General features: G+C 42.2%; 1 protein-coding gene across 2 annotated transcripts in view; it reads left to right on the top strand.

Annotated features, from left to right (window-relative positions):
• SFMBT1 (Scm like with four mbt domains 1) overlaps positions 1-14228 on the top strand; it is a 100806-nt gene that overhangs the window by 53310 nt on the left and 33268 nt on the right. For both annotated transcript variants that reach the window (XM_084839787.1, XM_084839788.1), the window contains exons 2-5: positions 1871-2020; positions 7194-7288; positions 13098-13338; positions 13935-14023. In XM_084839787.1, the coding sequence (XP_084695913.1) occupies positions 1993-2020; positions 7194-7288; positions 13098-13338; positions 13935-14023 (453 nt within the window). In that variant the 5' untranslated portion in view covers positions 1871-1992. The remainder of the gene's footprint in view (positions 1-1870; positions 2021-7193; positions 7289-13097; positions 13339-13934; positions 14024-14228) is intronic.

Below are 14228 nucleotides of genomic sequence, written 5' to 3'. Positions count from 1 at the left end.
CGTTAAGAGGCAGAGAACCTCCCTGTATCGTCTATAGGAGTCAGAACCAGGCCTTTGTCCCCTTTGTTTTGACCCAGCCTATGACCAGCAATCAAACCCTTGTATTCTTTGTGCAAAACGCTATGGCCTGCTCACACAAAGCGCTATCCCATGGTGGTTGGCAAGCCACGCAAGGTGGGTTGTTTCATGTACCACCCACCTTGGGAGGCTAGCAGACCCACCCCACAATCAGGCAAACAACCCAGCATGGGTTGTTTGTTTGCCCAATTGTCTCCCTCAGTCTTCCACCCTGCATCCCAGGAGACCCATGGCAGGCCCATCTTGTCTGTTACCAAGTCCCCCAATCGGGGTCGGGTCCTTTCCCCCCCCCCCTTGTTCTGTTTTTGTGCAAAAATGAAACAGGGAAACTTTTTTTCTGCACTTCCTTGTAACCGGGGAATGTGTGCAACTGGGGGCTCTTTTATTTTACTTTCCTTCAGTTTCATGACACTGCGCAGGTGTGCAGCATCAGGAAACTGAAGGATACCAGCTTGCCCCCCTGCATGGTGCCCAAACGTGAAGGGATGCAGGTGGGGAGAGCCAGTATCCAGCCCCACAATCGCTGCCTCTGCTTTGCTGCTGTCAGTTTTGACAGCTGTCATAAGCGAGGCAGAGATAGCAATCCCTATGGGGAGGTGGGAAAGCACCCCATTTCTACTGAAGAGGCTGGGTGCCCAGCATGGGGAGGGGGGCCGGCACAGGGAGGGGTGAGAAGGGGCAGGCATCCCCATTTTTCAGAAGAAACGGGGTGCTACATTTTTTTTTCATTTCCTCATTCCAATCTTGTGCAAGATCAGAATGAAGAAATGAAACAAAAATGGAAAGGAGAGGGGCTGGGAGGAAGTAGATGGCCAAGTGGGGGACCCCCTTGGGGTGCTGGCCCACCCTGGCACGAAGGGGGATCCTGCAGATAAGTGCGCAGCATCAGGAAACCGCAGAAAGAGCCCCCACTTGTGCACATCCCTGGTTACAGAAAAGTGCAAAAAAAAAGTTTCATGGGACTGGGAAAAAAAACAAGGGACCCGACCCTGACCATGATCGGAGCCGGGGGGGGGGGGGGTGACAGCCGCTCCAGGGTTCCATTTGAACACCACTGGGGGGGCTGTCACTGGCAACGGGAAAGGGGCATGGGCAGTGGCTTGGGCTTGGGCTTGATCGTGAATGGTGATCACGGCCCTGCTGGGCAAGGTGGCGCAGGCTTCTGCCTCTCTTGCCATGTGGCTCAATGCCCTTTACCCACAATGGCTGGCAGATGACATGCCAACCCATCATGGGAAAGATAACCCATGCTGCAGACCAAGGGTTCTCAGGGTTCACATGACATGCTAACTACGGTTTCTTTAGGGAAAGAGACAATTGTTGGTTATCGGTTTTGAGCTACGTTCCCCAAACTAAGAAGCAGCTATTCCCCATCTGAAGAAGAGCTTAGTGCAAAAGTCTGCCATGTGCACACCCCACCTCTGGCAAGTTCTGTTTATGGCCGTACATTCCATGTACATGTGAAACTTGTGTGTCAAGGTGCCTGTGTGGGTGGGGACATGCAACAACATTACTACACCACTTTCTCATTTGTATGCCTCTTTTATTTCATTCTCTGTCTCAAGATCATCCTGAGCACTTTGGTCAGGGGGGTGATAGCATGTTCCCATCACTAAATTCCTTTTGAGGCCTGGTGTTGTCACCCACAGTGATTCTGCCCCTTTTGAGGTTTTTAGCTTGTTTGTTTGACACTATGCTTTTTCTAACTCCATAATAATAATGAAGCAAGAGTTTTAGTTGTTCTAACAATATGAATAAAAATAAAAACATATTTTAAAATTTTCCTTCACAGTTTTTGTTGGAACATACTGGAAGCTTGAAGAAACAAAGGTACCGGAGACCAGATGAAATCAAGGCATTGACTGGCTTCCGCTACTTCCTGCTCCCAAGAATTATTGCCAGATTGCTGTGGAGATGAATGGAGAACAGCAGCATGAGACAGGTAATGTAATACCAGGCTTCATAATTGCAACAGGTATCTTCTCAGTTGTAAACATATTTTGGACAAATTAACCTGGTTCATAAGAGTTTTGCATACTTGTGATACAACATGATTAACAGTGCAATCCTATGTATGTCTAGAAATAAGTCCCAGCGAATTCAGTGAATTTACTCCCAGGTAAGGTTGTATAGGGTTCCTCGACCCAATAATAAACCATGGCTAAAATTGCTTTAAATTAAAGCAGGGGTGCACAACCTTTTCAGCCCCAAGGGCTGCATCAGGTGTTTGCTGAGGTGCCATAGGCTGCACGTATGTGTGCGTGCGCACACTGCCACACCATGCACACCTACAGCCAGCCCCCCTCCCTGACAGGGCTTTCCCTAGCTAGTGCTAGCAAGGGAAACAGTTCCTTTATCTCAGATCTCCCTAGAGAGATCCAAAATAAGGGAAGGGTTTCCCTTGGTTGTGCTAGTGCTAGCAAGGGAAAACTCACACTAGATGTAACAAGGGAAAGCCTTGGCGGGGTCCCCATGGCTCTACAGGGTGCACTGGAGGTGGCAGAAGGCCACATGTGGCCCGTGGGCTGCAGATTGTACACCCCTGCTTTAAATAATGGCCACATCCAGACACAGGGCAATTGAGAATGTTGCTGATGTTTCTCTTCAGTTCTGTATGTATGTGCACTTCCATTACATAATAACTGCAGTGTGCCTGCAGCTCTGAAAAAAATACTTAATCAGCAGTTGATCTGAACAGCTGTCTCCCTCTCCTCTGCCTACTGTGACTATATGACCACATTTGGATGCAGCAATAACCAATGGTGTATCGTTAACGGAATGAGCCTAGCCTCTCCCCCACAAGCTTCCATACTTCCATGCTCCTCTGGAGTGGCTTCCACTTTAGGCTGAGCACAACTTAGCATCATGTCTGAAATTGGACAAACTGTGGTTAGTCTAAACTATGGTTAGTTGAAACAAGCCTAACTCAAATCATAGCTTATGAAGCTAGCATGTTACAACTCTCCATAGTTAAGATTAACCACAGTTTAGGGTACTGACATAATGCTAATCTGTGGTTAATTTGATACTGGAAACAAACACATTCAATATTCTTCTCATGGCTATGCTAGAGGAAGAGGGGAGGGTGTCTGAGTCTGGTGCACATAATAAACAGTTTTTTACCATTATATCCAAACCAGGCCAGTGTGTTTCCTCCTTCTTTCCTCTCTTCCTGCTGCCACATTTTTAAAAAGTACAGAGTTTGCAGCCACCATTTCTTTTAATATGAAGATTTTTTTCTTAAAGTTTATCCACACTTCATAGAACTTGTTTAGATGGAGCATAGGAGGTGCGCTTAAGCCCCTTTCACATAAGAGCTTGAAAGTTGTGATTTCTTAGTTTTTGGAACTTTGTTGATGCTTATTGTGGTCTCAAATTATGCATCTTACAATACTCCCAGTTATCCATTTTGAGCATGTGTGGCCTTTTTCTTTCAAGGAATGAAAATGCTGACAAAGTGAGTAGCACCACGGTATATTTAATGTGGGTGATGCAATCTGCCATAAATAGAGACTTGAAGTGTTAGAATCTTTCATTAATGTTGGAAGTTTGGCTTTCTTCCTACCCACTTCACTTCCTGTGAAAGGAAGGGTTTGTCCTTAAAGGACTGAATAATACATCAAGTGCTGTGCATAGGTCTTCTGTTTTTAATAACTAGCCCTGCCCAGTATTTACAGCACAGGTATTCTTTTTTTATAATATGCCGCTTAATATGTTACTGCCTTTGAATCTGCAAACTTGACACTGACTCTCCTGATAGCCTTCTCTGACAGGCGTTTGTGCACAAGTGCGTGTCTTTTTGTTACATAACAAATGCAATTGTGGAGTCTTTGAGCTGCACAAAGAAATTAAATGTTGGCCTCTTTACGTAATAAAGGAGCAACCCTATACTCACATTATGCTGGGACTGGAAATTTGCTGGTGTTGATGCTGGTGGAATGTCCACTGTACCCAATGGGAGGGGAAACACACATGCAACAAGAAAATACAAAAATGGCTTAAAAATGACAGGCATGGAGACCCTGGAAACACCCACACAGCCAGCCAATCAGAGACTGTGCCAGTGACAATATCTACATGCCTCCCAATGAACTTGCGAGGAGGATGGGAACATAGTCCCAGCACAATAACCCACATCACCACACATACAACACAAAAGATGACGCTACAGTGTCCCCACTCCATCAGCTGCAATCTAGCACAGCCAGCAAGAACCCCACTAATGTCTTACCCCAGATATCCCTATATGGGGCCAAGTTGAATCTCCTTATGCTACTTACAACCACTGTTTTATGTGGAAGGAGAGCTCACACAACACAGCCCCACTTAGCTCCCTGGGCCATTTCCTTGCAGAGAGCACACAGTTGCCCTGGGACAGGGATACAGACCCACCCAGGGAGGAAAAGACTCTTGGCCAAGCAGCCAAGGGGAGAATCCAGGAAACGCAACAACGTCAGCCACAGCAGCAAGTTCCAGGGGGCTCAGTGCATAGGGCATGGGGTCGTGAAGCAGGAGATGGCCATTTCGGTCCCACCAGAGGGAAAGGGTGAACATGGCCGCACTCACCTTTTGCTTACCTAGTTAAAAAAAAGTAATGTCAAGGGGAAAAGAGGCAGCTCCAGGGACTTGAACCCACACTGCAAGCTCCATAGAGCAATTACCAGTAATCCGTAACCAAGAGCAGACACATTGACCTGGTTTGCATGAGACAACAGCCTGTTGTGGGTTCATTTATTCTTGAGCTGTGGCACGTGCCAGCCACCATCATGAATATGCAACCCGCAGTCGGGAGTTGTTGTGTCGTGCTAAACAACCCTCATACAACGCACAGTCCATTATGGGGCATTTGTTATTATGGGGCAGTTGGAGGGAAATTCTCTGCTGGTGTAAAGTTACACCATTGATGGGACATATGGGATGAGGTGCAAGTATGGTTCTTTCCTGTGCCGCCCATGACTCCACCCCATTTCAGCTGTCCCTCTGATGTATCTTCAGCAGAGCAGCTCCAGTGGCAGAGTGTTCAACCAGCATATTTTTCTTGTGTTCTACTAGCATAGTAGGCCTTCCACTGATTCCTGTAGCCCCTTTGAATAGTAGTGCATTTTGCATTTTGGTTTTAAGTACTTTGAACAACTAATCTAAGACTGCTTCTTGGAGAACCAATATTAAGAAATGCCACAGAATTTGGCTTTCTACTCATTTCTCATTCTTCAGTATTTGCACCATTGCATTTTTTAAATCTATCTTAAACCACGTAAGTTGGAGAAAGTACTTTATTTCTAAACGAAAGTTAGGATTCATAGATGTGGAACAGGAAGTTGTCCTACCTTTTATATAAATTGAAATAAATAAAACAGGTGATGCTGAAAATGTTTCTATGTCTGGTGTGTTTGATCCTTTTCCATTCAGAAATAGCAAAGCTCATAGTTGTTTTAGCTGTAAATATAAAACCTTTTGACTAGGCAAGTGTATCGGGGCTAGTAAGGGTGATTTTTAAGCAGGATATTTTAAACTGGCTTTAGTAATGCAAATTTCTAATAAACCTTTTGCTGGTATTTGTTCTTTATAAAGTAGCTACTTGCTTTGAGTGGGATGGGTTGTAAAACTAATAAAAAGTCTAAAATAACATCCATCTGTCCCATATATTACTTCAGAACACCACAGACATGTTGCATAAAGGGTGTGTATGTGTGTATTTATATATTTTTATTTATGTCCCGAATATATATGACAGAAATTAGCCATTTGTAAAAGCAAACCAGAGCGCAATCCTATGGCTGCTAGTCAGTGAATAGATGGCCATAGGATAGCTCAGTTCCCTGACAACTGACCTCTACCCCATCCTGTGCTGCCTCATGGGCAGCGCGGAATGGCTCCATGCTCGGAAGAGGAGTGTGGAATGGCAAAACTGGGGCGTGCTGGGGTGGGGAAGTAAGAAATCGGGTACACCACATCCCCCATGTCAGCCGGCCGCTGCTTCCCCCGCTCTGGCTTCCCACGGGTAGACAGCCAAAATTGTCTGTCTAGCCGCAAATGCAGGGCGGCTGAAGCGCGGAGGGGACAATCCCCTCCGCGCTTCTCCTGCCCTGCATTGCATAGGCAGTCGCCTCCAAGTTCGGAGGCAGCCATCTGTCCCAGTAGGATTGCTCCCTTAATTACATTAGTTGAAATGGTGACTGGAACTTCTGCCAGCAGTTGAATAGTCAATTGGAGCTTAGGTAAAACTGTTCTTATCCATGAAGGTATATCTTTGGAGTTAAGAACTTTACAAACAACTATTGAAAAAGAGTGCACAGCCAAGCCTAGTGCACTGTATTTCTGTTTAAGGATTGATCCGGTAACGCATTAAATCCAGAGTGGACTGCTTATAGACATAAACTACAAATCAAAGGTGCTTGTGAAGGAGCGGCTTCCCTCTCTTCATGTATCTGCAAGTCGCTTAGGGACTGCCACCTAAGCCTTTGCTGTAATGTTCTTATTTCTCCTTTCCATTTTGTTGATTGCTGTTCTGTGTTCTTGGCTGAGTTTGCGACCAATTTACAATGCAAAGAGTTCCTATTTTTCACAGAATTGCCAATTACTCTTGATACAGGTTGTACCTCTTTAAATGGGTTTTGTTACAGAAGTACTCCCAGTATATCTTGGGTGTCAGGTACACTGAATCAGCATGGGGACTTTAGTAATTCATATTGCTGGCTGCTGCTAACTGACTGGCAGGAGCAGCACAAGTGGCATAGTCTGAACATCTTGTACTAGTTGAGAGTCTTTTAGGTCCTCCCCTTTCCCCAGTATTCTGGAATTGTTGCTGTCTAGTCTTCATCCTTAATTCTGACTGTCTGTTCATTTGTTCATTTATTTATTACATTTCTGTACTGCCCAGTAGCAGAAGCTCTCTGTGTAATAGGCCAGAATCCTTTTCATTCTTTTATTTTGCTCCCCAAATGACCTGGAAGAACAAGCATGGTATCTATCTCACTTAAAAGAAACAACACTAAATTCCAGTAGTTTCTTTCCACATCCAAGTGGAGAATTCCTGCACAACTAAGAGTTTTAAAGTAGCAAATTAGTTATATATTTCCCCTACGGACTACTATGATGTTTCTGGTTCATTGTAGATGCAGGATCCGGTGTGGAAGAAGCAGAATTCAATTGGGATGAGTATTTGGAAGATACAGGAGCAACAGCAGCCCCCCACGGCTCATTTAAACATGTAAGTAAGCATCTGGTCGATCTCTCCTTTTTTAATGCATCCTTTATGCTCTAGTCGCTGGAGAGCCATAATGTGAAGAAGTTCTTTTGATTTCAGATACTTGAGAAATCTAAATGCAGCCCCTTAGGTATTTTGCTACTCTTTTTGGACTTTAATAATATTCTCACAGGTCCCTTTAAGGGAGGATAACATTAGCAGAAAGCATTTACTCCCGTTTTCTGCCTTACAAGGGAGCCTTGATGTTCCAGTTAGTGCTACAGAGAGATCCAAATAATCGCTGACTTGTATGCTTTTAGATGGAGAGTGACTTCCCTTTTTTGTCCCAGGATGCCTTGCTGCAAAGTAAAATCTTTTGCAGTTGGCACAAATGAAATTAATTAGTCTGCAAAAAGCTTTCTGGATTGCCATCTTATGACTGTCACTTATTGCGGATGGAGTTTCAACTGTGTCCTTTACTGGCAACATCATTCTCTCCCTCACCCCCCCCCCGTTTTGTTTTTATTTGTTTAATATCTAACCTGAGGAAGAAACTCAAAAGCTAGATCATGACTTTGTGATTTTCAGTTGGCCTTAATAAAGGTAGAATGCTATTGTTTCTGTTCTGCATTAGTCGATAGTATAACTTCAAGATTTCGATGGTAATGCTTTGATTTTAGTAGTGTGGCAAAGCTCAAGCAATGTACAGTGGCTTTCACTGCTATGAAACTTGTCAAAAGAAGTTAACTTTTTGTTGGAACGTTTGGAAATTCTGAACAGCAAAAACTGCTTGAGCAAACAGCTGGGATTTGGAACATATTTTTCTTTCCTAATTCTCCAGATGCTTTTTACAGAGCAATTTTAAAATGTGGGCCCGTAATGGAAGAGGTGGGAAACTTGTTAGACAAATGGGCCACCCCTGTCAGTGTGTGTTTGTCTGTAGGAAATTTCTTGAATTCCGTCCCCACTACTGTCTGTAGTGAGCCCCTGTGTGTTATGATACTGCAACACCTATTATGAGAGGCTATCAAAGCTCAGCTGACATGCATGGCAGAGTGTGATCATCCCACATAAAGTTAATGGACCTTCATTGAGGTTAGCAGATGTTAGGATCAGGGAAAGACTGGAGAAATAATAGGTTTTAGCTTTATTAGTAGTATTATTAATTTTACATTTATATCCCACCTTTTTTCTCATGCATTGCAAGGAACCCAAGGCATTTGATATGGTCCTCCTCGCCATTTTATTCTCACAACAACCCTATGAAGTAGGTTAGGGTGAGAGTCACGCCGTGAGCTTCATGGCCAAGTGAGGACTAGAACCCAAATCCCCCAAGTCCCAGTTCAGTGGTCTAACCACTACACCACACTGGCTGCACTACACCACACAGTATAGTATGTTTCTGTAGCATTTGGGTTGCACCTTAATATTTTGGAAACTTGCATTTGAGCAGTCTGTATCCATTGCTTTCCGTTTTTTAATGCTGTAAAAGTACAGAGTCACTGGGGCAAGAGGGTTTGGCATGGCAGAGCTAACATTGGGGCCAGCTTCTGCTGATCCACCAGCGATGGTCTTTCCTGGACAGGGATAACCTAGCCACAGTAAACACTGGCACTTACCAGAGAGAAGGTCTTGTTAGGGTGCTGGCTGGTTGACTGGTTCATATTTGTATGTGGTTTAGGAAATGCACATGGCCATGCTTCCTCCCTGGAAGCAACACATGGAGAAGGGAGGAGCTGTGTGTGTGTGTGTGTGTGGCTTTAGTCCTGTAGAAGGAGGGAAACAGAGATTGTGGGGAAAGAAGAACAGAGGCAAGTTGGCTCTCTCTGACCAGCAATGAAAAGTGTTGTTTTACAAGTTGGTGTTTTTAAATACTTTGTAGTTCTTGGCTTGGGGTCACGAAGACTTAAGGACTGAACAACAACAACAAAGTTCTTGGCTGATTTTTTTTTAGTTCAGCATAAATTCAGGCCATCCACCAAAGAGAGCTAAAAAAATAAAACCGGACAAAGTTCAAATTGGGGTATCACTAGTAATTTTGCTGTGCTAAACTGCTGCTTTAAGGATTTAAGTCCTGAGCACTGCTTCAGAAATGTAAGCCAAATTGGAACACTGTTTCTACGTGTTTACAAATTATTCAGTATCTGTTACTGCATCTTTCTGGTTTTTTTCCTTATGGAACTAAGGGCACCTTCTTGTGCCTAAATCAGTGTTTTTTGTTAATCTATGTGAACTACAATTGCCATGTAATTAACCTGCAGAAGGCTTAATGTAATATCTTAGCAATTCAGCTGAGGTTACCTTTCTATTAGGACTGTATTCTGAAGATAATTTTTTTCTTAAATAATTTACTTTTCCCTTTACTAAAAATCTTCTGTGGTATTGTACGTGAAAAGGTAGAACAGTATTCAGGCAGCTGTATAAAAACATAACATTTTATCGCCACACTTTAAATGGGAAGGTTACTTTTCCCCACAGCCATGTTCAGCTCTGCAGTATATACAGCCTTTAGAAACCGAGTGCAGGAGGTGCACAGAGTTAACTATCTTCTGATATCAAATCTGCCAATTAGATTATCTAGCTGTATGTTTATAATTGCTGTAGTCAGGTCTGGAATTAGATATCAAGTGTCTAGATGGCTGGACAACTGATCACCTGCCATTTTTTCTTCTCAGACAAGCTACAATTTGATGGTGGACGCCCTTGCAAAAAAATAAAAATAAATAAAGGCTGCAATCCCATACCCACTTACCTGGGCGTAAGCCTCACTGAATACAGTGGGACTTACTTCTGAGTAGACATGTATAGGACTGCACTGTAAATTAGTTCACTTTGTGTTTCTTACTATTGCAGTCTTGCTAGGCTACCATAAGAGGGTGCTGTTTGAGCATGAGAGAGAATGTTATGAAAATGTTGGTTCTAATCCAGAAATATTCCAGCCTATTTATTTAGTAGAACATGCATCCAAGTAAGACATGTATCCAATATTTTTAATTGCTTGCTTTTCTCTCTCCATGTTTATCATTCCTACCCATCTTCCTTTGATTGTGAAGCCTTTTGCAGGGAGGGAAAGGATTCATTCTTTCACCTTTTGTTATTTTTATGGTTGTATTGCACTAGGTGACTTTTAGTGCAGGAAACAGATTCTGGATGCTATGTAACTGACTGATATATCTGAGGCTATGCTGAGAGGATAAAGGAGGGGATTTATAGGTTAGCAAAAATACTTCAGCTTTAAGGCAGTGTTAAATAGATGTTGAAGTCGAAATAGGAAAATTGTGAACTTCAGTTACCTGAGTAATTAAGAACCTCACTTTTATTATGCTTGTCTTGGTGCACCTATGCTTGATCATTAATTCCAAAATCAGCCAGCCTTTCAGCCTAATGGGAAAGGAGCAACAAGGCAGACAAAGCAACAAACAGAAAGCTGTACTGATATGACTGACATGTTGCAAAGTATTTCTATGTGCTAATCTAATGGAAAGGGACCCCAGCCTAGATTCCGCTTTGGCTTCCGTACTCTTCTTATTTCCAGTGCTAAATACATTCACTCTGTGGCACACACTTCCTCAATAAGGACAATTTCATAGTGTCTTTTCCTAGACAGAGGTAATCTCCAGCTAGGGTTTACAAATGTAAAATTTTAAATTAAGTTGGGGGCAATGATGTTGCCATATGTTGCAATGTGATGCATGGGGTGGGGGATGGGGAACTCTTTTGGCCAGTAGGGATTGGAAGACACATTTTATACGGACTTCTTTACATTACACTCCAGAGTGTCAGATCTTTATATTCTATAGAACAGTAATGAAAGCAAATATAGTTAGTAGTGGTGTGTAGTTCTTATAGGCTTTTTATATATGTTATGTACAAAGATGGAAGTATAAATCCTTGTCACTTAAGTGGGATGAAAATGCTCTCTCTTCCTCCCCACACAAACAAATGTAATTAAAGTGCTTGGGTTGGTTATGTACATATGACAGGCCTTCGTAGTATCAACTGAATGCAGGCAATAGTGTGCTATGATCATTTTCAATAAATTCTTCTTTGCTTTTAGTAGCATATTATCTTATAGATGCTAACAAATTGAATGTTGTAATCTGTTCTATTATGCTGGGTATTGTGGATTGGCTATTTTTGTTATTTCATTTTTTTACATTGCCCTATTTTATGATGATAGGATGTGAATGCCCTTTTCCAGTCTCCTTTGTTTTTCATGAAACATTTGAGCAGATGCACTGGTGAGCTTTCATCAGGTACTGCTGACTTAATTTTGCACATCATTTTTCTGGCCATAGTTGCCTTTTTGGTGAAGGCAGAAACTTTAATGAACAGTAATCAATTCTATTTGTTGCCTTTAGGAGTGCTGTAACTGCTGCAGCCTTAATTGTCTTATTCTTGGAATAGGTTTGAAACTCTTCTATTTCTGATGTTCCTTCTGAATCCCGGTTCACTTTTACTTTTGTCCTCCTTACTTTGTCTTGAGAAGCATAGATTCCATTGTCATAGTACCTTAATGACAAATTTATTTTAGTTTTTATATGCTTTTTCACTTGGTCACCAGCTCATTAAAAAAAATCCTTCTGCATCCCCATTGGTCTATTAATTTTTCCCATGTTTGCTATGTTTGGGTGGCCCACAGGGAAGAATTCAGATTTTTTTAAAAATTGTGTACTCTTCTTGATTCCTCATTAGTGCTTTCTATCCATGTTAACTTACCTGAGCATGCAGATCAGCTTTTCTGAAATAAATTGTCTGACTTATTTATTTATTTAATATATTTTATACCATTTACCATATTTAAAAAGTAAATATATGACTTCTGCTGTTAACATCATTTCCTTACAATTGTGTCCAAATCTTGTGGTCACTTTTCCCACAGTACCCAATTGATTCTTCACTAGCCAAATCCAGATCTTTTTTTTAAAAAAGCTCCTTAGTTTCTACACCAACTTTTAAAAACAGAAGATGTATCTGGCCTGTACCTAAATACGCTTCAACCTTTCCTGGACAGGGATAACCTAGCCACAGTAGTACATGCACTGGTAACTTCCCGATTAGACTACTGCAGTGCACTTTACATGGGGCTGCCCTTGAAGGCAACTCAGAAGTTGCAGCTAGTGCAAAATGCAGCAGCTAGACTGCTAACTGGAATATCTCATAAAGATCACATAACACCAGTTTTAAAGGAATTGCGCTGGCTGCCAATACGCTTCCGGTCAGAATTCAAGGTTCTGGTGATGACATTTAAAGCCCTAAGTGGCTTGGGACCTCGATATTTGAGTGAGCGCCTCTCCCTGTATATATATGCTTGCCCAAGGACTGAGATCTGTTGGAGGGGAGTCTCATCAGTGCAAGACATACATTTTGCATCCCACCAGTGCAAGACATACATTATGGTGGGACGAGGGGGAGAGGGCCTTCTCTGCTGTGGCACCCCAGTTGTGGAATGCCCTCCCCTTGGATGCCCAATTGGTGTGTATATTGGTTTCATTTTGGTGCCAAGTAAAAACATGGCTTTCTACCAAAGCCTTTGAAGGCTAAATGCATTCTCTAAAGTAGCACACTATTTTGACGTTTTAGATTTTAATTGATATTAGCTTGTTTAATGGTTTAATATGTTTTTAGCTGTTTAAATTATTTATCATTTTATACTGTCCAAATCGATTTTATCTGTACACTGCCCTGAGATCTTAGTGATATAGGGTGGGATACAAATGTTTTAAATAAATAAAGATAAAATAAATATTCTGCAAATAGGTTTGTTATGGTATCAAAAGCTGATCAGATTGTAACCAGAGCCATGCATTAACATCTTTCTTCCTTTTTTTAGGTGGACACTAGCCCACAAAATGGCTTTTCACCAGGCATGAAACTGGAGGTTGCTGTCAAACCTGGCCCTGACACATACTGGATTGCCACAATCATTACCACTTGTGGGCAGTTACTACTTTTGCGATATGATGGTTATGGGGAGGACCGCAAGGCTGACTTCTGGTGTGATATCATGACAGCTGACTTGCACCCAATTGGCTGGTGTGAACAGAACAAGAAGACGCTCAAAGTGCCTGAAGGTAACTATCTAACATGGGATGAAGGCCAGGTTTGACTCTGAAGCTTAACCTGTAAGCCTTCAAAGTAATTGTTTTTAGTAAACCTCCTGCCAATTGATATAACTTTCTGGACCAAGGTCTCCATTCAGGGTTCCTGCATAATATTTTGTCTTTGGTTTACCATAAACTTCTACTTAGAATAGCCTATCACAAATCACTCCTGGACCCACAGTCATCACTTTGCTGTAACATCGGTAAGCCAGCTGTACATGAATCCTTTTTTTTTCTTCTTTTAGCTATTTGTCAATGTACTTGTTGGACCCATTAATATCAGCAGTTAAAATCTGCCTCTGTGTTCATAATATTTAAACTCCTCTGCCAGTTCCCACCCTAGAAGTGGCCTCCAGCCCTCAACTCTATAAATGTGGGTATTGAACTCACAAAAATATGCTTAACTGCAGTTTCTATTTCTGAGTGATGCAAAAGTTGCAAACCTGTTTGGGAATGGACATGTGGGCCTGCTTTTGACCTTCCCAGGATAGATCCAACATGTTTTGCTACATTATTATAAGATAGCAAGAGTAAATACCAACTGACGTTTTTCCCCTTTATTTTAGGAATCAAGGATAAAATTTCTAACCAGGTGGAATTCCTTCAGCAAACTCTGAAAGGAGCATGCAGTGCCCCTGCCAACCTTCTAGAAGGGGTAAGTGTGCGCACAGATTGCAGCAGTAAAGAGACTTTACCAGTCTTACGTGTTAAATCAGTACAAACAATTTTGTACTAGATTTTGTAGCTGCAATCATGTTTTGTTCTATCTTCACCAGCCCCCTTTCCTGAAAGTGTCTGTATACCAATAAGCTGACACAACAGAGGTTTTGTTTAATTACATGATTTAAAGGGGCACAATT

The sequence above is a fragment of the Heloderma suspectum genome, chromosome 2, assembly GCF_057233095.1.
Source record: "Heloderma suspectum isolate Gila_16-S chromosome 2, 16-S_ref, whole genome shotgun sequence".
Taxonomy (NCBI): Eukaryota; Metazoa; Chordata; class Lepidosauria; order Squamata; family Helodermatidae; genus Heloderma; species Heloderma suspectum.
Note: the sequence above shows the minus strand (reverse complement) of the source record. Positions and strands in the feature narration are given on the sequence as shown.